At 41.7% G+C, this 23159-nt stretch overlaps 1 protein-coding gene across 6 annotated transcripts in view; it reads right to left on the reverse strand.

Moving 5' to 3' along the window:
- Positions 1 to 406: 406 nt before the first annotated feature.
- focad (focadhesin) overlaps positions 407 to 23159 on the reverse strand; it is a 44363-nt gene continuing 21610 nt past the window's right edge. For all 6 annotated transcript variants that reach the window (XM_020594899.1, XM_020594896.1, XM_020594897.1 and 3 more), the window contains exons 12-44: positions 19698 to 19802; positions 19313 to 19414; positions 19079 to 19206; positions 18321 to 18447; positions 18091 to 18225; positions 16270 to 16320; positions 15923 to 16006; positions 15627 to 15765; positions 15198 to 15386; positions 14405 to 14526; positions 14215 to 14307; positions 13337 to 13425; positions 12377 to 12418; positions 12154 to 12262; positions 11558 to 11674; positions 9844 to 10082; positions 9643 to 9732; positions 9335 to 9482; positions 8932 to 9051; positions 8613 to 8735; positions 8415 to 8492; positions 7959 to 8030; positions 6832 to 6934; positions 6100 to 6180; positions 5833 to 5961; positions 5622 to 5737; positions 4460 to 4720; positions 3471 to 3560; positions 2421 to 2598; positions 2013 to 2110; positions 1370 to 1621; positions 1166 to 1241; positions 407 to 935 (exon numbers count right to left, since the gene is read on the reverse strand). In XM_020594899.1, coding sequence (XP_020450555.1) covers positions 862 to 935; positions 1166 to 1241; positions 1370 to 1621; positions 2013 to 2110; positions 2421 to 2598; positions 3471 to 3560; positions 4460 to 4720; positions 5622 to 5737; positions 5833 to 5961; positions 6100 to 6180; positions 6832 to 6934; positions 7959 to 8030; positions 8415 to 8492; positions 8613 to 8735; positions 8932 to 9051; positions 9335 to 9482; positions 9643 to 9732; positions 9844 to 10082; positions 11558 to 11674; positions 12154 to 12262; positions 12377 to 12418; positions 13337 to 13425; positions 14215 to 14307; positions 14405 to 14526; positions 15198 to 15386; positions 15627 to 15765; positions 15923 to 16006; positions 16270 to 16320; positions 18091 to 18225; positions 18321 to 18447; positions 19079 to 19206; positions 19313 to 19414; positions 19698 to 19802 — 3960 coding nt within the window. In that variant the 3' untranslated portion in view covers positions 407 to 861. The remainder of the gene's footprint in view (positions 936 to 1165; positions 1242 to 1369; positions 1622 to 2012; positions 2111 to 2420; positions 2599 to 3470; positions 3561 to 4459; positions 4721 to 5621; positions 5738 to 5832; positions 5962 to 6099; positions 6181 to 6831; positions 6935 to 7958; positions 8031 to 8414; positions 8493 to 8612; positions 8736 to 8931; positions 9052 to 9334; positions 9483 to 9642; positions 9733 to 9843; positions 10083 to 11557; positions 11675 to 12153; positions 12263 to 12376; positions 12419 to 13336; positions 13426 to 14214; positions 14308 to 14404; positions 14527 to 15197; positions 15387 to 15626; positions 15766 to 15922; positions 16007 to 16269; positions 16321 to 18090; positions 18226 to 18320; positions 18448 to 19078; positions 19207 to 19312; positions 19415 to 19697; positions 19803 to 23159) is intronic.

A 23159-nucleotide genomic window follows, 5' to 3' on the forward strand; every position in this document is an offset into this window, starting at 1 on the left:
TATTGCCTGGATAGCCACACATTGACTCGGTACAGTGTGAAGGCAAAAGAGACGGCTTTCTCTCAGTCTCTGTCCCCACGCAGAGCCACAGGCATTTCCATGCTGTCACACTGAAAATCAATGTGTATGCTTGCATGTGAACTGTAAGTTTTTTAAAATCAGAGACTGGACTGATAAGATGTATGCAAGTGTGTGTGTCTATACCTGTATATGATGTTTGTACAATACCTAGTTATGCAATCATAAGTTACATAACTACTGATCATATGGTGTGCAGAGTTTGCATGTTGTCTCTGTGCCTGTGTGGGTTCTCTCTGGGTTCTCCAGCCTCCTTCCACAATCCAAACAATGCAGCTTAGGTGGCTTAGGTCCAAAGACTCTAAATTTCCCATAGGAGTGAGTGTGGGTGTTTTCTTCATCTGTGATAGACTGGTGTACTCCACCTCTCACTCAATATCAGCTGGGATTGGCTGCAACCCCCCACCGAGACCCTGTTCAAGATAAGCAGCATAGCTCATGGATGGATGGCGTATGCTTTGTTAAAAATATATCTAAGAAATAATCTTGAACTGAGAGGCCACAAACTCAAATTTACCACCACACTATTAAATAGTTTCCGTTACTCTTTTAATGAAAATATCGTCTGACAGCACACATTCCTCTTGACATCAGTGTCACATCATTGAAGCAGAGCTACAGTGGCAGTGTAGTTTCTATTTATGCTCATAAATGCTACAAGTCTGTGCTCCATGTCCAGCTAGCTCAGACAGGAATGATGCCACTTGTGTGTTAAAGCTTCTGTTTTTCTGCAGACATCCTGTACGTGTCACCATGGTAACAACAGGTTGTGGCTCCTCTAGACTACCAGCCATAAGCTCTGGTCCACACAGCTTTCTTCTTGAACTCAGCAGAAGACTTTAAGACCAACAGGGCGGCTGAAACAACACAAGAACAATCTGATGAACTACTCTTCTAAACTTTTGACCTTTGTACGTAGTTTAAACCCATGTCTACACTGCTAACAGAACATGTATCATGTCACGTGTCCTTGTGTGCCTGCTAGTGGAGCACAACCTTCTCTGCTGTGTTTGTGAGGGTCAGTGTTTCAAACTACTCCTGTCTAAGTACTATGTATTGTATGAGCCATCGCACTTGTGTTTTTCACCTTTGGCTGCGCTAATGGTCTTGGCTGACACATTCTTCTCAGGAACTTCTGCGATGCTGAGAAGCCAGTCTATGAACTGACACACAAACACACACACACACACACACAAAAAACTGTACTGAAGCTTCGACTGAAGAACTGAGCAGGTCTATAATGTGAATAGATCTTTAATGGAGTGAAGGTGCTGGAAGCAGAAACACTAACCTTGTGTGTCTGGCTGCTCCAGGGCTCTTTGTCCAGAAGCAGAGCCAGGCTGTGGGACAATCCCAGCAGGCACTGGGGCAGGGCGTGGTCAGTGAGTGACTCCACACCGTATAGACTATGTGTTAAGGCTGGGGGCTTGGATCCATATTGCCATGGGAACAGCTGGGCCCTGATGCCAAGTAGGAGGGGCATGGAGTGGTCCCCCCAGGAAACTACAACAGCAGCAAAGATCTGGAACAGGAAGTCTGTGCACTGCAGAAAAATGACATAAGGGAATCCACTTTTAGCTTACCCAGCTCAGGGTTAAAAAAAACTGCCTGGAGAGTTCAACCAGGCTTCAATAATTTTCCAGAATATGTTCAATGACCTACTGTGCATCTGTACAGAGATAAGAGTAGAGTAAGAGCAAAAGGAACTGGAACAAAACAGGAGACAATAAACATCTTCTGTTGAGGTACAATGCAGTTATATTTTGTGTTACTTTGGTAATAAAATCATGTGACAACACGCTAAAACTAGTGAAGCGCAAATGGAGAAGAATCATAAAGTCAGCGATGGTCAGTGATTACTGATATTCCACACCAATATCTAGTTCAAATTAACTAACAAACAGCAGCATGGTGCCTGACAACCAGAATCCCACCTGTTTGGTGTCTCCAGAAGTCACGGAAGTGGCACCGTAGGCAACATTTCGGATGTGGCCCATCAGCTCCAGGAGCCACTCCATTCTTTTGGAGACGCCTATGACAGAGAACAAACCATCTCATCATGCAAAAATGGATGATAAAACAGAACAAATCCACACATCTGTTCACATGGTGCACAGACAGAAAAAGCCATAGAGAAAATACTGAGACCATACGGTAGCTATAGCAGAATGCAAAGCATTACCATTTGGAAACTTAATGGATAGTATTTTCTTTCACACAATTTATTTGTGACTACAAATATTAGGAGAGAAGAATATTATCACTTATGGAGGTACTTCCACTTTATTCATATGATGTGAACGCAGCAGAAGCTTTCTAGCTCAGCTCAGCTCTGATCTGACCTGTGGTTGAACTGGCAGCCAGGCGACACTGATAGAAACTCTGTAGTAGGAGCCAGCCTACTCTGCGTCTCGGCCAACCACGAAGTACACCAGCGATGACATCATTGAGACCCAGGAGGGGAACTCTGCCCTGAGAGGTGAGGTAAGCCAGGACGAAGCAGGTCTTCTCCATCTGGGTCTAAACAGAGGCACCATCACACACGGCTTCATCAGCGCTGCAGGTTAGAGGTGGAAACAAGTGCCATCTCACTGGGCTTTGGTCAGTACAGCATCATCAGTACTGTATGAAGGCCAGAACTACCAAATAATCCCGTAATATTAGAATGTGGTTTTGGTTAAAATGACTGAATATGATGTTAAACAGGATCATGTCAGTTAGTGAGACAAACTAAACATTTCTCATCTCATTTGCAGATTTTGAAGACTTTTGATTTGTGCAGTTTTGCATGACCCAATAAAGTGAGATGCTACTAGCAGAAACTGAACTGTTATAGGCATGGACAGCTTATAACAAAGGGCCCCTACCTACACTTTCAGAAGCAAGGCTCACAGACTGAGCAACCACAAGACTGTCAGGCGATTTGTATGTCTTTTTTGGGGTTGTTTTGTATTTGTTTTTAGCTACTTTGTGTTCATTTTTACTCATTTTGCATCTCTTTATCATCATTTGCACCTATTTTTGCTTGTCTTGTGACTGTTTTGTTGCTTGGCATCTCTCTTCTGGCTTTTTAAATCCACTCTATGTGAAATCTGAATATAGCTGGCTTTTCTGTCTCCCAGTAGTAGCATGAAAAAAGATATTGTGGCAGATGATATCCTCAAATAGTGGCTTTAAATCAGTTTTCCTGTGTTAGACTGAAGCTGAACAGATACTTCTGTAGTTCATTTAATTTGACAGAATAGCTTTAAAGAAATAGTTCTGCTTAATAATGTTTGCTTTCTGAGAGTGAGATAAGAAGATTGGTATCAGTTTTATTTTGGTATGTTAAGAACAGGAAATGATTAGCCTAGCATGAAGTCTGGAAGCAGGAAGAAACCGTCATACTGTACCTCTGTGACTCGAGTGATTCGCTCAATCTCGGTATCAGACATCTCAGACAGACATTTGGTGATTCCCACATACAAATCCACTTCACCATCCTAAAACAAATTAATTCATCATCAGTGTAAAGAGAGTTAGATGACTGGCCTGGTACAATTAGCTTATACAGGAGTGTTTTTAAACTAGAATAAGCTACGTTTAAGGCTACCCTGAAAATTACACATGCAAACAGTAAACATTTAAAATGTCTTAAATGTTAACTGTTTGGATGTAAGACTGTAATTGCAGTTTTAACTTTAAGCCCTGTACATGGCTGAACTTTACTATGTATATAAACATGGAACATAGTTGAATTATCAGTTGAGGAGTAAATGCAAATGAACAGTCTGCAGCACAATACAAGAAGCTGTAATGTAACATGCACCGTGACAGAAGGAAAACATTTTGTTGACAGTATTTGAACAGTAAATAAAGAAGTTGGTGTCCATTAAGGTGAAGAGGCTGGACTGAACCATCAGTCGAAGAGTAAGTGATGAAAGGAGCAGAAGTTCATTTGGAGAGAATCAGATGGCTGTTGTGTCTAAGCCATGAAAGCAGCTGAAGTGTCTGTTGTCAACTAAGATGAATTTTAACAGTTAAAGAATAAAAATGTAGTTTTAAAGTATTCATATGTAGTGGTTGAAAGCACTTGACTTGTCAGTGAAAGTGTAAACAATAAATGAAACTGAAATAACCTCTGAAGGTGAAGTGCTGCTGAAAATGCTGAGACATTTGAAATATTGCAAGCAGTTAAACAGAGTAAGAGACAGCTAACATTTCAGCTGAAGATGAGGCACCAATTGAAATGTGTGCACTATAAATACAGTAGATGAAGTGCCAGTTACCTGAACAGTGACAGCAGTTAAAATGCAGTTGTACTTCAAGTATTTGAAGAGTCAGTTTAAGAAGGAAAATTAATTCAAGTGACAGATAAAATGTGGAAACACTCATTTTGTACCTGAATTTCGTTGGGCAGGAGATTGAAGATCTTCTCACTGGCAGTGCAGAGGATGGTCCAGCAGTTGTTTGGGGGGTTTGGGAGGGCCATGGCCTGAGCGAGGCCCTGCAGCAGGGAGCGGCACAGGGACAGACGCTGGGGTCGAAGGTCCTCCTGGAACTGCTGCAGGCCAAGACTCTCCATGTAGACCTGCAGCTTATCCTCAGCAACATGCTTCATCCATAAACCCAGGGTCTCATACAGGTAGGCCCGGGTCGGGTACTGAAGAGAAACAGGCCCCACAGATACAGTATCTTATTGGTAGAAGTGACCATCAACACCCTGTATTTTTTGCTGCAGAGGGAAATGTTTTTTAAGACTGTCAAGTACTGACAGCTGACCTTGGCTGTTTGGTCAGGGCTATAACCTTGTTTACTTATTTCTTTTCTTAAATGAGAATTTCTCTAATTTCAGGCCATTTTCACTAGGTATCAGTCAAATTCCTTGTGTGTCAGACACACCTGGCCAATAAAGCTGATTCTGTACTGCCTGTGTTCAAACATATAAGAGCTGAGTTCAGCAGAACAACATAATTTCATGTTTCGAAGTAAAGAACAGAAAAAAAACATTGTTTGGGACAGGTACAGATACTCCTGTGAGTGCATCACTAGTATGGGAAATTTTCAAACAGCACAACTAATAGGTGCAGCTCAGACTGACAAACAGTTTTGGATCTTCAGGCTCTGTGCTTCAGCACATTCAATGTGAAATAAAATATTGGATGATATATTGAAGTAATTTGAGTCTGCTTTCATCAGTGTAGAATGACCTGGGTGACAGTATTGGCTTCTTAATACATAGCACCCAAAGAACAAGGGTTGAAAAGTAACTGAACACATGGCTACTAATTGTTTCTTAGACAGCGGTGTCATTTCACCAAAGAGCTCAGATGTCACTCAGAGCTGACAGTTGACATTTGCAGCCGATTGAGGCGCAGCTGTCCGTCAGTATAAGTAAAGAGGTGATCCTACAAGTGAAGTTCATAATGAAACTGATGTTGCTTGGTCAAAACTGGCAGTTGGGTTTGTTCTAAAAAAGCAACTGTGCACAGAAAAACTAGAAAATGTAAGAAAAAAAAAAAAACTTGAGTAGGACCGGTTATCAGCCCTACTCAACAACTTACACTGAGACTGTACACAAGGGGTGGTGAAAGCCAGGAGCCCAGAAAGAGAGATGCACTCTGGGAAGACTGAGCTTGACATGCTGCCAACACCACACACTGATGCTGCACATCCTCTCCTGTCAAAGAAAAAACACTGGAGCCTGATACCTTGACTCAGTTTATTATTATTATTATTAGTGTGCAGATTTATGACCCCCCTGAGAGCTCTTACCAAAGCCGAGCCTCATCACAGGAGACAGAATGGCGTTCCAGTTGATGGGTGGGTACTGAAAACTGGCCCCAACTGATGCCAGGGGGGTCAGAGTGGTCTTAACCAGAGCTGGATGAGAGAACTCTGGACCTGGTTCCACAGGAAGACAAGGACATTCCCAAAAGTTTAAATACATCAAGTCCTTTGAACTGTTAGTAATATATTTAACTACATGATATTTTATGTATCTGTGCTACGCTTTTCAGTTAACTACACCAGTGTACAAACCTTTCTTTCCAGCCTCTGTGATGAAGTCAGCGATGGCTCTGATGACACTTTTCTCTGAGAGGTAACTGAAATCCTGAGGAACTGTTACGATGACAGGAGAACACAGAAGAAAAGAAAAAAAACCAAAAACAAATCAAACCAAACAGCAGCTTCCCATTTGGGTGACTGAGTCTTTGCTGGAGGACAAAGACTCTGGCATTCTTGGACATCAATGACCCCAGAACTAAAGAGATGGTAGTGAATCATCCCTCCCTTAGTTATTAACAATCAGGTCATGGAGTCTGTACTAGAACAGAAATATCTTGGCACCATCATCAATAATAAGATGACTTTTTGGATGTAGTCAGTAAAAGGGTAACGCCAGCGTATGTGGAAACTAAAGAACTTTAAATGTTCACAATACCTTTATGAAAATGTTTTACTGAATCTGTCCTTATGTTTGCTTTTATCTGCTGTTTGGGTCACTGACTCTTAAAAATCGTAACAATGCCTAACGTAACCCTAACACAATATGTAGTACACTAGTTGATGTTTTTAATGTTATTTATTTGTTGTTTACTGTTATGGTTGTGTGATTGCCATTGGCTGTAAAATGATTTGCCCCTCGGGGATAATAAAATTGTCTGAAACTAAACAGGTTCCGGGTCATTCTAGATATCAAGTGAAGACAAAAAAGTATGAAATGGTGCACAGCTGGACCAGACTAAAGGAACAAAAAAACATTTACATTACCTGCTGTGTGGCTGTGACTGGTGGACATGTGGGCCAAATGCAAGTGACCCACCAAACAGGTACAGTTGGACTGCAAACCAATGGCTCCGGAGAACTTGATGATCTGTAAGAGAGACCAGAACAAATAAAACTAATAGTCTTGTTATGGCAATTAACAAGTTACTTTATGCAAAATCTTGTGTGGAAGTTGAACTATTGGTCTAAGGGTGGCACAAGATGAAGGACACCAAGAGCATCTGAATCACTACATGACAAGCTTGTATTTAAAGGTTTCACAGAGTTGTCCTGCAGGTGACCAGAGTACAGCCCATAGAGTATCTAAACCAAACAAACAAAAGTTAAACCTCTGGGGAGCACTAATATGCTCATTTCATGAAAACCTGTCCTGAGGATATTGGGAATTTTGGCATGATGTTAGCAGTACTGACAATAGACTAATTACAGAAATACAATCTATAAACACTGGTACAGTGATGATGCATCAGCAACAGACAAGACCCGTCTGCCCTTACCCGACATGTCCGACAGTAATACTGAAGATATTTTTTAAACAATGAGAAAACTGTAAAAGAATAAGGCTGGTCATTTTCTATATTAACTGTTTTTAACACTCCCCATACAGAGACTAAACTCTGCAGTGATCTGTCTCTACTTATGATTAATGTCTATATATAATGTTTGTCTGTGCCAGAGACCTCCAATGTTGATCAAAAACAATTAAAAAAAAAACACATTAGGGAAACACAATGCTACCCAAGGTGACACATTTCCTCAATAAAAATAAAAAAACAGAGGAGCCTAATATTTGTTAAGAATATCCAGAGATCTTGTGCATGGGCCCTTGACTCCGGCTGCAAAAAGCCACGTCCCTTTGGAGCCTCTGGGGCATCATTTTGAACAAATATCAGGGTCTGGTGTTTCACAATGATGAAACATGTCAACCAGTGCAGTGGAGTGTTTTTAATGGAGGTCTACGGCACATATGAATAAGCTAATCCAGTTCTGATTGACAGACATTAACAGTGAGTAAAGGCAAATCACTGTTGGTTTTAGTTTGTTTAGTCTGTACTGAAAATCTAGAAATTGACCAGCCTTTGTCCTTTAAAAAGAAAATGAGTTGGCATTACCTGTGTGATGGCTCGAATAACCTCATTGAGCCTGCTCTGCTGCTGGACGGAAAGCTCCAGCTCACTTTTAAGCTGCAGTACAAGACAAAAGTTGGGGTAATCTGACAGTGGTGGAAACACTCATTGAATCATCAGAGCAAACTCTACTGTCCAAGAAACACTTCACTCCAAAATGAACGTGTTTCTTTAATCTACTGCCTCAATATTTTGCCAGCCAACAACATCTGCACTCTATTATTCTATGGAGAACAAACTTTTGAGACCAAAGCCATTTCTAATGCAATGAAGTGACACTCTTTGATCAACAGCAGAACAGTGCCACAACCAATCAAAACCACTCTCGTGCAGCACAGTTCCACTCAACTGCTCAGCTTAATATGTCTAAAACACAATGTTTTGTTCTTAATAACAAAAACAGGAGATGGACGAGTGGGGTTTTTTTTTTTTTTTTTTTACCTGAATGAGGTAACTCTCAGATCCCACTAAGGCCACCAGGCCGCTGACAGCAGCCAGTCGCTGCATAGTGGGACAACCCTGAAACATAAAGACAGATCCTCTGCTGAACTCGCACACTAGGCTATAACTTGTCAGTAGGTGAAAATAGTTATCAAAGGAGTATAAATAAGAGTGAATGACAGACATGCATACAAATACCTCAGCCAGTAAGATCTTGACCCAAGCAGCCAGCAGACGAGGGTGGATGTCCTCTGCTTTACCATGACCAGACACTGACAATCCGTGGACCGCCAACCCTAGAGCCAAGGAGAAGCCTGGGGTCTGAACACATACATAAAAACATTGAAAATCAGACCATAGAGACCGTCTACAGTTCTACTTAGTGCAGTGCTTAAGTAAATGTACTGAGTAACATTCCAACCCTGCGGGTCATCCTCTTTTAATAAGACTTTTTCTGCTGCAACACGACAAGCTGGCCCTAAAATTCACAATCTCACCGACACCCTCTCCTGCTGACCTGCTGGCTTTCTTCAGTCAGGCTGCGCAGAGTGTTCATGACCTCCTCAGCCTTGGCAGCATCGATCAGACCTCCAGTGAACGCTGAGACGCCGACACACGCCACAGAGTATGCCAAGACCTGCACAGGTGGCAATGTTTTTAAAAAAGCATCTTCAAATAGTATTCAAACTATGTAAAACATTACATTCATTAAATACTGGAACAATGATGCAGTACGTTTTTTGGCATTTGGCCTCTGTACGCCATAAAATGTCAAACTTTAGGCACGGTGGAAATCCTTTTTTGTTTATTACTACAAAAATCCCCTTTAAGACCTTTAGCACTTGCAACTGCAGCTGTAACCAGTGAATACTAATGAAGTCTGTCTCCTGGTGAAGAAGCATGCGAGTGTTGTACTGTACCTCCTGCTGCATGCGTCCCACCCCACTGCTGTCCTGCAGGTTGGACAGTAGTTTATCTAGTGTCTGGGTGACATGGGCGTGCTGGTCTGTCGATCCACTACCGCACAGAGCCACCAACACCAGACCCAGACCCAACATACAGCCGGTACTGAGGCAAGGAAAGAAAGAGGAGAGCTCAGGATAAAAGAAGCTAAATAGCACCTATCCAAAAACACAGGCCCTCAGAAATCTGTATGTGAAGTCTTTCCTGGAATGTTTGCATTCTTTTTAGACTTTAGATTAAACTGTAAGACAGTGTCTTCACTGACTTGTATTCTAGGTTGGGGTTGAAGGAGCAACTTTCCAGAGTGTGCAGAGAGTTGAGTAGGAGATCTGTCTCCTTTTGGACAGAGACATCACTGGATAACAGAGAGAGACAGGCAGGTCAAACTACAGTCTATCAGTGGTGGATAACAATGTGTCAATACCTTTCTGTGTTTCAATCAATACTCTGAACACACACTCCTTACCTGAGGCCTTGGTGATACAGACTGGACAGCACCATGCCCAGTGCGAGGCCAGAGTGGAACTGGACAGCCTGGGAGTCATCAGCGGTGGGTGCACCTGGGAGGCCGGCCTGCAGCACTGACAGGACCTGAACCAGACCGTCCCTCTGCCACACCACCAGCACTGGGACCAGTAGGGACAATGCCAGACTGGCACAGGAGCGAGCTATGGCACTTGCTGTGTTCTCCCCTGAGTAGGAACGCTGAGAAAGCACAGGATGTCACGTGTTTGTTATTGGGTCTGCAGAATTTCACTCCAGTCAAAGCATCCAGAATATTTTCAGGTCTATCTTATAACAATACTAACATGTACATCTGTATAATGATGTTTTGGTTGATGTAATTATTTCTTCTGTCCATACTGGCTGTGAAGTGATCATTTCTTAACTCCACTGATCTTCCATAAAAAAGTATTCCTATGTATTAAGGAGTACTACTGCATATGTGAAAAAAGTTGCATAAAAGTCAATTTGTACTCAGTGTGTCCTTTGGACATTACCTTGCGTCAGTGTGTGCTGTTCACATACCCATAATACAACCATTACTTAAACATGCATCAGGTTTTCTGGAGTTCACAGCACTTTCACAACATACTTCCTTGCTCTGGTCTTGGCCTCATAGTGTACAACACAATGTCAGTATAACAAGGAAACTGCACCTTAGAAACCTGAAACCTTTGTTGTTTCCTTCAGTTCCTGCAGCAGTTTCTTGCCTAGAATCACATTTTTACAAACAAGAAGCAACATGGAGTTTGTGTGTGTTTAGAATGAAAACATGCACATGCTTGGCTCGGGTTCAGACAGCACTGATGCTGGGAATCTTGCTGTGTACTAAAGTATGTCTTGTTTGTTAACCAGCTGTTGTGTAAAGCTAACACAAAGCTGACAAAGGTTGAGGATATCTGTTACTTAAACCAGTGGTTTCATGTTGTGTGATATACTGTTTGAAGTAGTCTGTTTAGTGTTCACTTGTAATTTGACAGGTAGGTTGTAGTTTGGTTTTATTTAAATCTGTAGCAATGAAAAATGTTAAATAAATACTTTTATCTGATAAATATTCATGGCATTCACTTTACTTTTGGTGCCTAAAACCTTCTGAACAGTAGTGATTTCATAGGTCAAGCCTTAAGAGCAAGATTCTTCAGCTCCACTTGCAGCTTTTAGAGGCTGTCCTGCTCCTTAAAAGCAAAATGGAACAAATCATTTTCTGTCAGTCTCCTTTCACATTAAGGAATTAAGTTCAACCTCATGTGACTGCTGGGAGAACTCTTCCAGACATTTATACTAATGTGATCTCTCCGGCCCCCGACGTAAAGGCCAACCTTCAGACCATTTACACGTTTTGCTCATGCACTAACCTTGCTACATTATGAGCCAGTAGTTTTCTGAGAAAAATATTTTCTCCCATCCCTCTGTGTTTATTTATTTCAGAAACCTGCTCTGTCAAAGTAAAAAATCTGGTGGTTATAGCATTCACTTCCTTAACTGAAAGAAGATTTATTCTTCTCTGCTGGAAGCAGCAATCATTTGTTAAAAAAACCAGATAAAAGATGTTTGGATGGACCAAGTCGCTACCTGCTGTAACCTACTGTACATTAAACCCTGAATCCATGTATTTATAGTTGCGAATAGAGCAGACAAAAACAAAAAAACCCATTAAGTAATAAATGAAAACTTACATGCAGGAACCACGGAAAAACCTGTCCTCTGGCCTTGTAGCTGCTGCTGATGATACTGAGCAGGGTGTCGAGTATCATGGCCAACCAGCTGGCCGAGGGCACAAATTCTGGTCCAGCCTATAACAGCAAGTCAGTAAAAATATGTAGAAAACTTTCTACACAGTCTGTATCTTCTACACTACACCGCCAGCTTGATCCCACCAATGTTTGTGAAACAGACCTCATCTGAGGACCAACATGAGGACACAACTACTGTAGGTAACACAATACAAAGCCTTATGGGAGCCCAAAAGATTTTAAAGACATCTCTGTATCTGACTGGGACAGTGAAGGGACTAGTGTGGTTAAAATAGTTTTTAACAAATGTGCTTTCATTGTTTGTTTTGGTCTGTTTCAGGTCATTGTTGACAAATAGAAAGATAACTATGTTCAATCAATTTTATGTCATTACTTTTTATATCAAATAAACTCACCAGTTACGACCACTAACCAACTTTCTGGAAGATATTGTAAAAACTAACTTTGGTTGTTTGACCATGACAGAGACATTGTATCATAAATGACACAGTGATGAAGTAAAATGTTGAGCACCTTACCCTGAGGCTGCTGTTACTGTCAGTGGGCAGGCCGCTCTCATACTTAGTAAGGACAGCGGCCAGGCCGCTCAGAGCCAGGATGGAGTTTCCCTGTACAACAGGACTGTCCCTGATGAACACAGAACATACAACTGTTAGTACTGACCTGTGAGAATATGTCTGATACTGCACATCAGGGTGTACATCACAGTGCTTCCTGTGAATCTAAAATGTAGCAGCTCACTTGGTAGCAGCTTTGATGACGTCTGCCAGCTGATCTCTGGCCCTGAGAAGGACGAAAGGAAAAAGGAGAGGCAAATAAAGATGAGGGAAAATAGAAAAGATAGAAATAGCAAAACATTGGTTTGACAATCAACACTGAAAGGCTGCTCTGCTAATGCAGTGATGTGTGGAAAAGACAAAGACACACACTCTCCTTTCATCTCAGGCTGGTGCATCAGTCACCTGGCTGACAAAGCAAGCAAGATGTGCGACCTACTGTGTGTATGTATCATATTTTTAATTCATTTGATTGCTAATATTTTGCACTGATGTCTTTACTCTTGAAACTGTAGTTTCATCTGAGTGGAAACATGTCTGAAGTAGCATTTACATGATAGTTTATTCGCTGTATTAGCACCTGTTTTACTATCATCTGTATTTTATACCTGCCACTTCTAATTACTTTATTTTAGCATGCATTCATACTTTCATTTACTGTGTAGACTTATTTAAAATATTCATCTTGTATATATCCTATATGTCTATATATTTTGCTATGTGAGCACAAAAATGTCTCCTGAACTGAACACAAATCCAGCAAAAGTGCAAGTTAACTGCAGTTGCTAGCAAAAATGAACATGTCGCTACAGCTAAACTTGCAGGCTGACACATTATATTGTCCATTTTCTAATTTAAGTGTCTGGGACACTGGTCACCAGAGCTCCAAACTGCACTGCATTCAGAGTGGTACTGTTGTAAATACAGGGTCTCAAACTGCGCTGAACCCTGTCGTCGTGTAATCTTTGTTCCATCATCTCTGTTACTGTACATGTACCATAAAGATCATCAGTGTTTGGTAAATGCACCTGTTAATCTTTTGTTACAGTCAGGTACATTAACATCATTTCTGAGGCACCTCTAGTGCTAAACTGTATTTCTATGTGTGTGCAGCAGTAAATATATCTATGTAAGTGATTCTCACCACAGCCAGGCACAGTGCAGCCTGTACTGCAGCTCCTCCGGGTTTTCTTTGCCTTGTTTCAGCTGCAGTTCCAAATCAGCATGTCGACCCTGAACACAAACACATATCAAATCCATAAAGTCAATAGTGCAAGCAAAGCTTTAAAATCTAAATATTAAGCAAAAATGACGAGACATAAATAAAAGGCAGTTGAGGCCCATGACTGCTGTGCTGTCTGCAAACTTCATGATTTTTACAGAGGGGTCTCCTCATTGGTATATAGGGAGAACATCAGCAGGGAGAGCACACATCCCTGGGCTGTGCTGATAGACCAAGTGCTGGATGTGGTTTTCCCCAGCCTCACCTGCTGCTTCCTGTCTGTCAGAAAGCTAGTGATCCACTGACAGGTGGGGGCAGGCACGGTGAGCTGGGTCAGTTTGGAGAAGAGGATGTCTGGGATGACTGTGTTAAATGCCGAATTGAAGTCCACAAAGAGGGCCCGTGCATAGGTCCATGGGGAGTCGAGATGTTGCAGGATGTAATGCAGTGCCATGTTCACTGCATCGTCCACTGACCTACTGTACCTGTTCGGTAAGCAAACTGCAGGGCTCTTATGTCAAGGTATAGTTCTCCTTTATGTTAACCACAGGAGTGGGTGATGTAAGCCTCAAGTATCACGTGCTTCTCTGCCATTTGGGAGCTCACTCTGACATTGTATGATTGTGTTTTTCCATTAATTAATGCAATAACGAAGGCAACAGCTGACTGATCTTTATTTAATACTTCCACAACCAACACCACTTCTCCTTGCTTTACTTTTACTCACTAGAACCACATACGGTGTCGATCATTTCTTCAGTAAATATATAACTAATCTATTGGGTGTCAGAAGCACAAACCTGTAACACTGCATGGAAGGCTCGGCTCATGAAACCCCTCCAGGCTTGGGGTAAGAGTAGTGCTCTGTGCCATTCAGATGGCTGAATGTTCACCTGCACACCAAAATAAAGCAAAACAAACAGGTGAATTTTTCAGCTGTAAAACTCAAAGAATGCATGAGAGGAAGAGGAAAGACAGGTTTAGATATACCTCATGAATGAGGGCTGTCAAGGTCTGCTGGTAGCTGCGGCTGCGACTGATGAGGAAGCGATCGATTGGTTTCCCATCACGGTCCGTCTGCACAGGCAGCTCATAAGACAGCAGCAGTCCGACTACAAGACACACACACACAATTCAGCTGCAAACAACAAACGCAAACTCAACTCTACTGCATTAGAGCATAGCCAGTTCAGCCTGTTAGGAGGGGAGTAGGGCATACTTTATGTTTCTGAGCCCCTACCATCCCCACTACCACCTGACACCCTTTGTGTTGTATATACTATCATCTCCAAGGTTCCAGGATAACAGTATGGTGTTGCACTTGAGTCCAGTCCAGTACAGCATCAAATTCTGTAAAACTAATTAACACATAGTAAAATAAATGGTCTGGTAAATGGTCTTATACTTGTATCATCACTGGGGGGTTCAGTGTCTTTCTCAAGGACACATTGACATGTGGACTGCAGGCACTGAGATGTGAAACATATGGGCACGTTGAGTATACGTCCACTTGTCTAGTGGACAAACCATGTAATGGCACCACCATTTCCATACAACTGCAAACATATCTTTGGCCCTTTGCTACTGATTTTTCTTGTGACATATGAAGATAACAAATGTGTGGCAACCTAAAATAACTTTGACATCACTTACCTCATATGCAAGAGGGTAAACAGAAACACACAATCAAACAAGTCCATAAATATTACACCAAAGGAGAATCAGCAGGTCTAAGCGAAATCTGCTCGAAAGCGTCACACAGGTAGGGAATGGATTTAATCACCTGCTAGTCCAGGCTTCAGCCCAGGCTGCTTGTTTTTCTCGTAGGCTTTCAGCATAAATGATGGGATTCCTGCCACTGTTTTACCCTGATCGGATCGCAGGTTAGCTCCCCTTAGGGCAGAGAAGTATACCCCCCGTGGCATCTGGCTCATCTCCTGCTTCACCAGTGACTTCAAGAAGAGCTCGAATGCTGAGAAGAAAAGAGCATCGAGATGAACATCCGCAAAAAGAGGTTTTAACTATGTGATTCAACTTCTCAGAATAATAAGGGGAGACAGTATGATAATGACAGACAGTAGCAAAGGTTCACACCATCCCCCAAAATTTAAGCCTTCCTCTGACAGGATCCGCCAACACTGCCAACTGGGTTTGATGGGGTGCCTGGCCTAGCAGAAGAATGATCTTTGATCACAATACGAGTGTAACTTACAGGGTAGGACAGATATGGGGGTGAGAGCCATCAGCTTCATGTAAGATGAACCTGGGATGGAGAGATCCTTCTCCTCTTCCTCTTCCTCTTCACCCTGTTCATCTTCCTCACCTTCAGGGAGCTTTGTAGCTGGCCTCGCCTACAGAGTGGACAGAGCAGACCAGACCAGAGAAAAAGTAATCATAATCTACAAACTGGCCTCGGCTCACAAAAGCAGTAAGCTGAAGAAAAACTATTCAAAGCACAATGTACAGTTATAGACTTGAGAGTGTTGAGCAGTAGAGCAGGACTCTTACAGCCTCAGGAAGGAAAGTTATTGTGTGGACCACTTCAGGAAAGTCTGCCAAAGCCTTATAGCCACAGCTGGCCACCTCTGGCTCCTGCTTCAGCAAACACACACACACACACACACACACACATATTTATTAGTGTAACTTTAAACATTTACCTGGTGTTCAGCTTAGCAATTGCCTTAAATTCTGTTAAGTTTGGCTTGCAGCAGTGGTTTTTATGTGTTAAACGACAGTTTGGAATTATCAGTCAGACCTTTTAAAATTCTGCAAATTATGGAAAACAATCCTCAGTTAAGGAAAGCCCTCAAGAGGAGGAATACACACACAGCAGATATCTTCAGTACACGGACCTTACACACAGCATAATTCCAGAGAAGACCGACCACCTCTTCTTTCAGTTTCTGGGGAAAAAGCAGACATACAGTAAAAAAAAAAAAAAATGCAAGCACCCAACTACAAATTGTGGCTGTTAAAAAAATCATATCAAATTAAGAAGTAGCAATGTGTATTTCGGAAACATCTCAAGCACAACAAAGATAAGCTGTCCTCTGTTTGACCTGTGTCAACTGTGACTTAGGGGTTCAGACCTCTAGCCACTATTATCACCCCAAGGATTTCAGCTGTGAAGGGGTTTTAACCTCTCTTTTAAAGGGCATCTAAACACCACAACCCAATAATAGAAATAGTTCACCATTTTGAGATACGATCATACTTCTTTAGTAGAGGGAGATGAGAGAACTATCCAAATTTGTGAATGTTAAGTTGGGTCACTTATTCAATAGGCACCATTTCCTATAAATGAATAATTCAATCAGCATGTGAGTGTCCCATGTCAGTACAAAATGGCAGCTCTAGAGAAAAAAAAAAACATTTAAGAGGTTTCGTGTTTGACATGCATTCAGATTTTTAATTTGAGAACTGGTGACAGGTAAAAGGAGCAGACAGATTTGGAAAATCTATAGGCTGTTGCTGTCATGTTTATCATATACCAGAGAAAACACTTAAATTAGCGAATAAAGGTGCTTCTTCATGACGTTGTGTCAGATCAAACATACTGATGGAGTCTGTCGGCAAAGAAGCAGACTACAATTATTTGAGCTTTCATCTGCAAATGACACTGCTAACATTAACTGTGAGGAGGCTTCTGTGCTTTTAAGTTCAACCTGTGAGGTTGGTGGATGTTTTTAGACATCACCACAGTTCATTTCTATACCCATGGAGCGAACTTTGTGTTGAGGCTTGTTTATAATAAACCTTATCACTGTTATCAAAGGTGCTGTGTGATTAAAAATGTCAGTTAATGTTATAACATGACAAGGGTGTGTTACATCGCTCCAAATTCACCCCAAAAGAGAAATTCCATGAGCTTCCAGCAAGATTAAAAACAGTAAAAATGTCCAAGCTATTATGTCATTGTGGGAATGTATTTGCAAATATCAGAATCATCTTTAATGGCCAGGTATGTTTGAACGCAAAGGAATCTGACTCGGCTTTCAATTTGTTGGCAACAGGAAGCAGCAGGTGAGGCTGGGGAAAACAGGAAACAAAAATAAATAAATGAAAAAACTGTACATTCAAATTGGAAATGTGTGCAATCAATAACAGGAAAAGAATGAGAGGAAAAGAGAGATAGCATTGATAAATATATGTACATAGAAATATGCACTTTTTTTTTATGTTATTGAAGTATGACCAGTACGTTTCAGATCTGTCAGGTACAATAAATTCTTTCCGGACACCTGACTGGCAAGAAAAATCCCTAGTGGAAACCCTGCTACTGGAATATATTGACAGATGCCAAAAGTTCCAAAATCTAAAACAGATTACCAGTTAAACGTATCACTTCCATCTGTGGTCTACATGCTGATATACAGTATCTTTACAGCAGCTTCTGTACATGTACTGAACCTGAAAGCCAACAAAGTTACTTTGAAAATACTGAGATATGTGACAAAAGATTTCACAAGTACAGTATAATAGCCATTATTGATCTGCATAAACCATATTAGGGTTAACTGACTCCAGTTCTAACATTTTCATCTTTTTTAGTGTATCATTGTCATTTTCACGAATGCTGTAGCTCACACCAACTGACATGAAGACACAGAAACGCACAAAGTTCTGACAGTAACGCACATTAAACAGAAGCTTTCATGAAGTAGATCAGGTACCTCATACTGCTCTGACTTGACAGTGAGCTGGGGAACCAGAGCCAGCAGCTCAGCTATGGCTTTGACCATCACTGGACGGGAGTCGCAGCTGAGCTTAGGCCCAAGACTCCTCCATGTTGAGATGATGTCTACTACCTGCAAACAAGTGCCATGAAACTTAGAAGCTATGTTTACTGTATGTGCAGGAAATGGTGTGCGTGTTTATGTGAGAGAGAGAGAGAGAGAGAAACCTCTGCTCGGCACAGCTCCTGGAGTCCTTGCAGGGCGAGAGCAGCGGGGGTTGCCGTGTCTGGTGTAGTACACTGATTCAGAATAAGTGTAATGGCAGCCAGCATGTCACCTCCATGCTGGTAAGGTCTGACACACACAGGTCAAAAAGTAGAGACAGATTTTATTTCTTTTTCTGTTCATTTACTACATTACAATTCGATGTTTTCAATTTTGCTGAATTTTACAGACAACTGATTATGAGATAGTGATTTGTAGAAACACAGATGCTAAGCCTTTCCAATACACGCAACATGTACATGTGCAGTTGTTTTTCAAATTAGAAGTGTTACAAGTCTAATGCTGAGTGACCAAAGCAATATTAATGGATGAATGTCAATGTGTAGTCAATACTGTACCTGTGATATGTGGTAACAAGTAAAACTGATTACTCATTACTTCATTTCCAGGGGTCACAAGCCTAAAAGGTGGAAAACCGTTTCCCTACCTTGAAGACTGAAGCTACTATTGTCTTGTATACTGCACTGGTGAGGTGTTGTTTTATCAAGGTAGTAAGGCTGCTAAGGAAAACCCTGGAGCTGCTACATATTAACTTATACAAAGTGAATGTAATTTAAATCACCCAAAAAAAAAAACACCAGAAAGACGATTCCTCTTTACTCAAATCTTTTTCGGTTGCTATTATATTAATCAACCAGATTCTCATGTCATGCCCTATTATACTGTTCATCACACAACATCCAGCATGTGTTGCTCTCACCTCTCTCTGCAGATGTCCCTGAGGCAGGCAGCTCTGGCTAGCATCTGCTCCCACTGGTCGTCCCTCCCCACCACCACCCTGCTGTCCTGCTGACCCAGCAGACGCTGGAGCTCTGGGTACACTCGGTCCTGGCAGGAAGGAACAAAGTCAGTTGTGAGCGAGAGGTGAACAAGAAGACAAGAAGAATACTGAAGAATAAATATATGAATATGATGAGCTTGTATTATAACACACCTGTCTCTTCCAGAGAGCAGTCATGAGGCGCATTGCCACAGCTCTCAGCTTGGGGGCACTGGCCAGCATGTGGAGAGTCTGCAGCACCATGGGGACACAGAACTGGAACAGGAAAGCACATGATGCAGGATAATGGGTAAGACTGTCTAACCAGAGCTTTCTACATACATATGTACCCAATTATGAGCCAGAGTCAAGTTTACAGACTGTTCTAGTTTTCTAGTTATGAATTAGACTTGGAAAAAGGATCACTCTTCAAAGAGAATGCATTGGTTGAAATTATGTAAATCTACATGTCATAGATGTGAACATGCAGTGGTTTACATCACATGTGACATTATTTTCCCTGCAGAGTAGCACAGGGGAGACCAGATGTGCTTGCTACCTTATGAGTCCCCAGGTTTGGCAGGCAGTTGAGCACAGCATGAGCCAGATCTGGATTCTTTTCCTTCCCCAGTTTGAACAACAGGACAGGGATGAGTGAAGGGACCTGCAGACCCACGTGTAAGGTTAGATGAAGGAAACTGCAAAAACCTCCCGAATCCAAATAATAATAATAATAAAACTTTATTTATATAGCGCTCTACTACTCGCAAGAGCACCAGAGTGCTGTACAGTCACAACCCAATAAACAGAGCAAAACGATAACAACAGAAAAAATACTAGAGTGCTAAACTGACTTCTAAAAACATAAAATAAAAACAAATTAGGAATCAAAAGCCTGCTTAAAAAAGTGGGTCTTTAGGGCCGATTTAAAGGCCACTAAATCGCTTTCCGCCCGGAGTTCGACCGGCAGGGCATTCCATAGTTTAGGGCCACAAACAGAAAATGAACAGTCGCCCCACTTTTTATAGCAGGATCGCGGGACGCCCAATGACAACTGATCAGTTGATCGAAGAGTTATCCGCGGCACATAAATAGCCAACAGGTCAGACAAATAAGATGGTGCAAGGCCGTGAATAGCCTTAAAAACAAACAATAATATCTTGAATTTGATTCTGAATTGGATTGGAAGCCAGTGAAGAGCACAGAGAATGGGGGAAATATGTGCAAACTTAGGAGCATTAGATAGTAGCCGAGCTGCTGCATTTTGGACTAATTGTAGTTTGTTGCGCAAAGACTGAGGAACTCCAATATACAGAGCATTGCAATAATCGAACCTTGAGATGACAAATGCATGGATCGCCTTCTCCAAATCACCATGTGACAAAAAAGGTTTCACCTTAGTCAAAAGTCTTAGGTGAAAAAAAAGCACGACTTAGCCACTGCCCTAATCTGGGCACAGATGTACAAATGTAGCCCAAATGGAATGCCCTGCCTCATCTGTAGACCTGCTTCTTGCAGCACTTTTCTGTCAAGAGACTGTACAGTCCATTCAGTGCGATCTGCAGCAGTGTCTTTTCTGATACTACCACTGGGGGTCACCACAGTGCAACTTTAATTTAGATCAACAAGTAGACTTGTTTTTTACTTTGTCAAAACGTATTAAAAATAAAGTAAACACGCTAATAGCATCCGCCATGACATGATGGGTGAAAAATAGATGAAGTCAATGATTTTCCTTTAAAATAAAAACACATCAAATCAATCTGTGTAATGTGAAAGATGTCATTCATAGTAACAAATCCACAGAGAATTATCAACCAACCTCTCAGCTCTCTGGAGCTTTTTAGCCTCTTTTAAGACACTGTTTTTGGTTTATTGTCCAACCCTTTATCTGTCATGGATCAATCTGATTGCTCTTATTAGAGCTGATTTCAGCAGCAACAGGCAGCTGTTTTCAGCTAAAAAGCTCAAATAAACCCACTGTACGCTACCTGATCAGCACCAGATAACGAACAGACACAGTCAGAGACTACCTGGTGAACAGAGTGGAGTATTTAGCAGCTAAAGAGGCAGATGTTTCTTTTAGGAACTGGTGGATACCAAAAGCTAAAAGGAGAGGGAATATCAAACTGATCAGGGAGGACACAAACACAACTCCCAGGCAATGCTAAAGTTGCTCTGAGTCTGCTGGATGTGTAAATGGTTTGCTAACCTGTTATCCAAAACATTTTAATAAAGTAATAATATGACATTACTGTATTTAATGTTTGTTTCTGTTACTGCTCCTAGGTGGCTTACAGGGTTAAGTGATTTGACGAGCATCATAAAATGTTACTCCACTGTTGTACAAGCCTTAGGGGCCAATTTACTGCTGCATACCTGCACAGACCCAGTAGGGTGAGCTGTGGTATCAGTAACAAGACCTACAAACTAACCCCTTCAGGTTGTGAATATGTACATGGCCTGAACATGGTTTTATTTGTTTGTTTCCATCCATCCATCCATTATCTATACCGTTTCTTCTTCTTTTTTTTTTTCTTGAATAGGGTCCCGGGGCAGCTGGAGCCAATCCGAGCTGACATTGGGCGAGAGGCAGGGTCCACCCTGGACAGGTCACCAGTCTATCACAGGGCTGACATGTAGACAAACTACCACACACACTCACTCCTAGGGGCAATTTAAAGTTGCCAGTAAACCTAAGCTGCATGCCTTTGGACAGTGGGAGGAAGCCGGAGTACCCACAGAGAACCCACGCGGGCACAGGAAGAACATGCAAACTGCACACTGAATGGCCCCGACTCGGCTGGGGCTCAAATTCAGAACCTTCTTGCTGTGAGGCGACAGCGCTAAGCACTGTGTTTGCTTTGCAGACCAAAATAAAAATAAACAAACTAAATGTACTCATCAACTCTGAAGTGTCAATGGCCCTTAAATAACAAAGCACTTACTGGTGCCCTGCACCTCGGCTGCTGCATAGCAACTACTGTACTCGATCTGCATGGCTTGAGAGGAAGACTGAGGAACACAGGTTCTCCTTCAAGTTGAATCCCTGAAAAGTATACTGATGACCCCAAACCATGGCCTTAAATCAATAAAATACTACTGTATTTAAATTACTCATAATGATAATGAATGTACTGATTTTCCTCTTCACTACGTACATTGCCACTATCTCCATCTAGGCAGTGTGGTCAGTTATGTAATTACCCTTCAGTGCCTCTTTGTTAAAAAAAAAGATAATGAAGTCTTTTTTTAACAAAAAGATACTGCAAACCAACAAAGCATTTCAGGTGTTTGTGACAGTAAGCAGGCAGATGTATAATGATGTGATACTGCAGGGAGGGGAATCCAATGGATTCAAATACGTCAATAACCTTCTACCAACACATCAAACAACCGGTGCAAGTGGCGCTCTGGGAGCAATTAGATCAGCGGGAGTATACTCTGAGGCACCTAACGAGTCTGAGTAATGAGTGGCATATAACAATAGGTGATATTTCACATAATGTTATGGAGGCAGTGACTCATTTTACAGTCCCAGAAGGAAGTCTATCAGTTTGAGCCCCTCTCTTTATGTAACTGCAGAAAATCCTGTGGCAAGAAAAAAGAATTTCGAAATCATTGTCAACAGAAAATGAAATGATACATCGAAAGGTTCAACCTGTAGAGGTTATCAGAGGTTTTTCTGGTTTTAGTTCACCAACCACACGTCACCTTTACTCTATCCACTGTAGATCATTTTCTGTAACATTCAGGCTGCCATTGGTTTGTATTTTGCAGCCGATTATGAAAATCAAGTAGCAAAGATGTAGCCCGATTCCAGGCCTGAATCGCCAAACCAATCTGAGATATGAGCTCACTGACAGTTGTTTCTCCCAGCTGTAGAAACAGTTGACCGGTAAGAACACTGCAGGTGCATCATCTTTCTACACAGACTGAAAAAATGGCCACTAAAGTGGAAACAAGCATGAATGAGATGAACAGAGATATACATGTTGTTGTAAGTCAACTTAGAGAAATA

Source organism: Monopterus albus, unplaced genomic scaffold (genome assembly GCF_001952655.1).
Source record: "Monopterus albus unplaced genomic scaffold, M_albus_1.0 scaffold25.1, whole genome shotgun sequence".
NCBI lineage: Eukaryota > Metazoa > Chordata > Actinopteri > Synbranchiformes > Synbranchidae > Monopterus > Monopterus albus.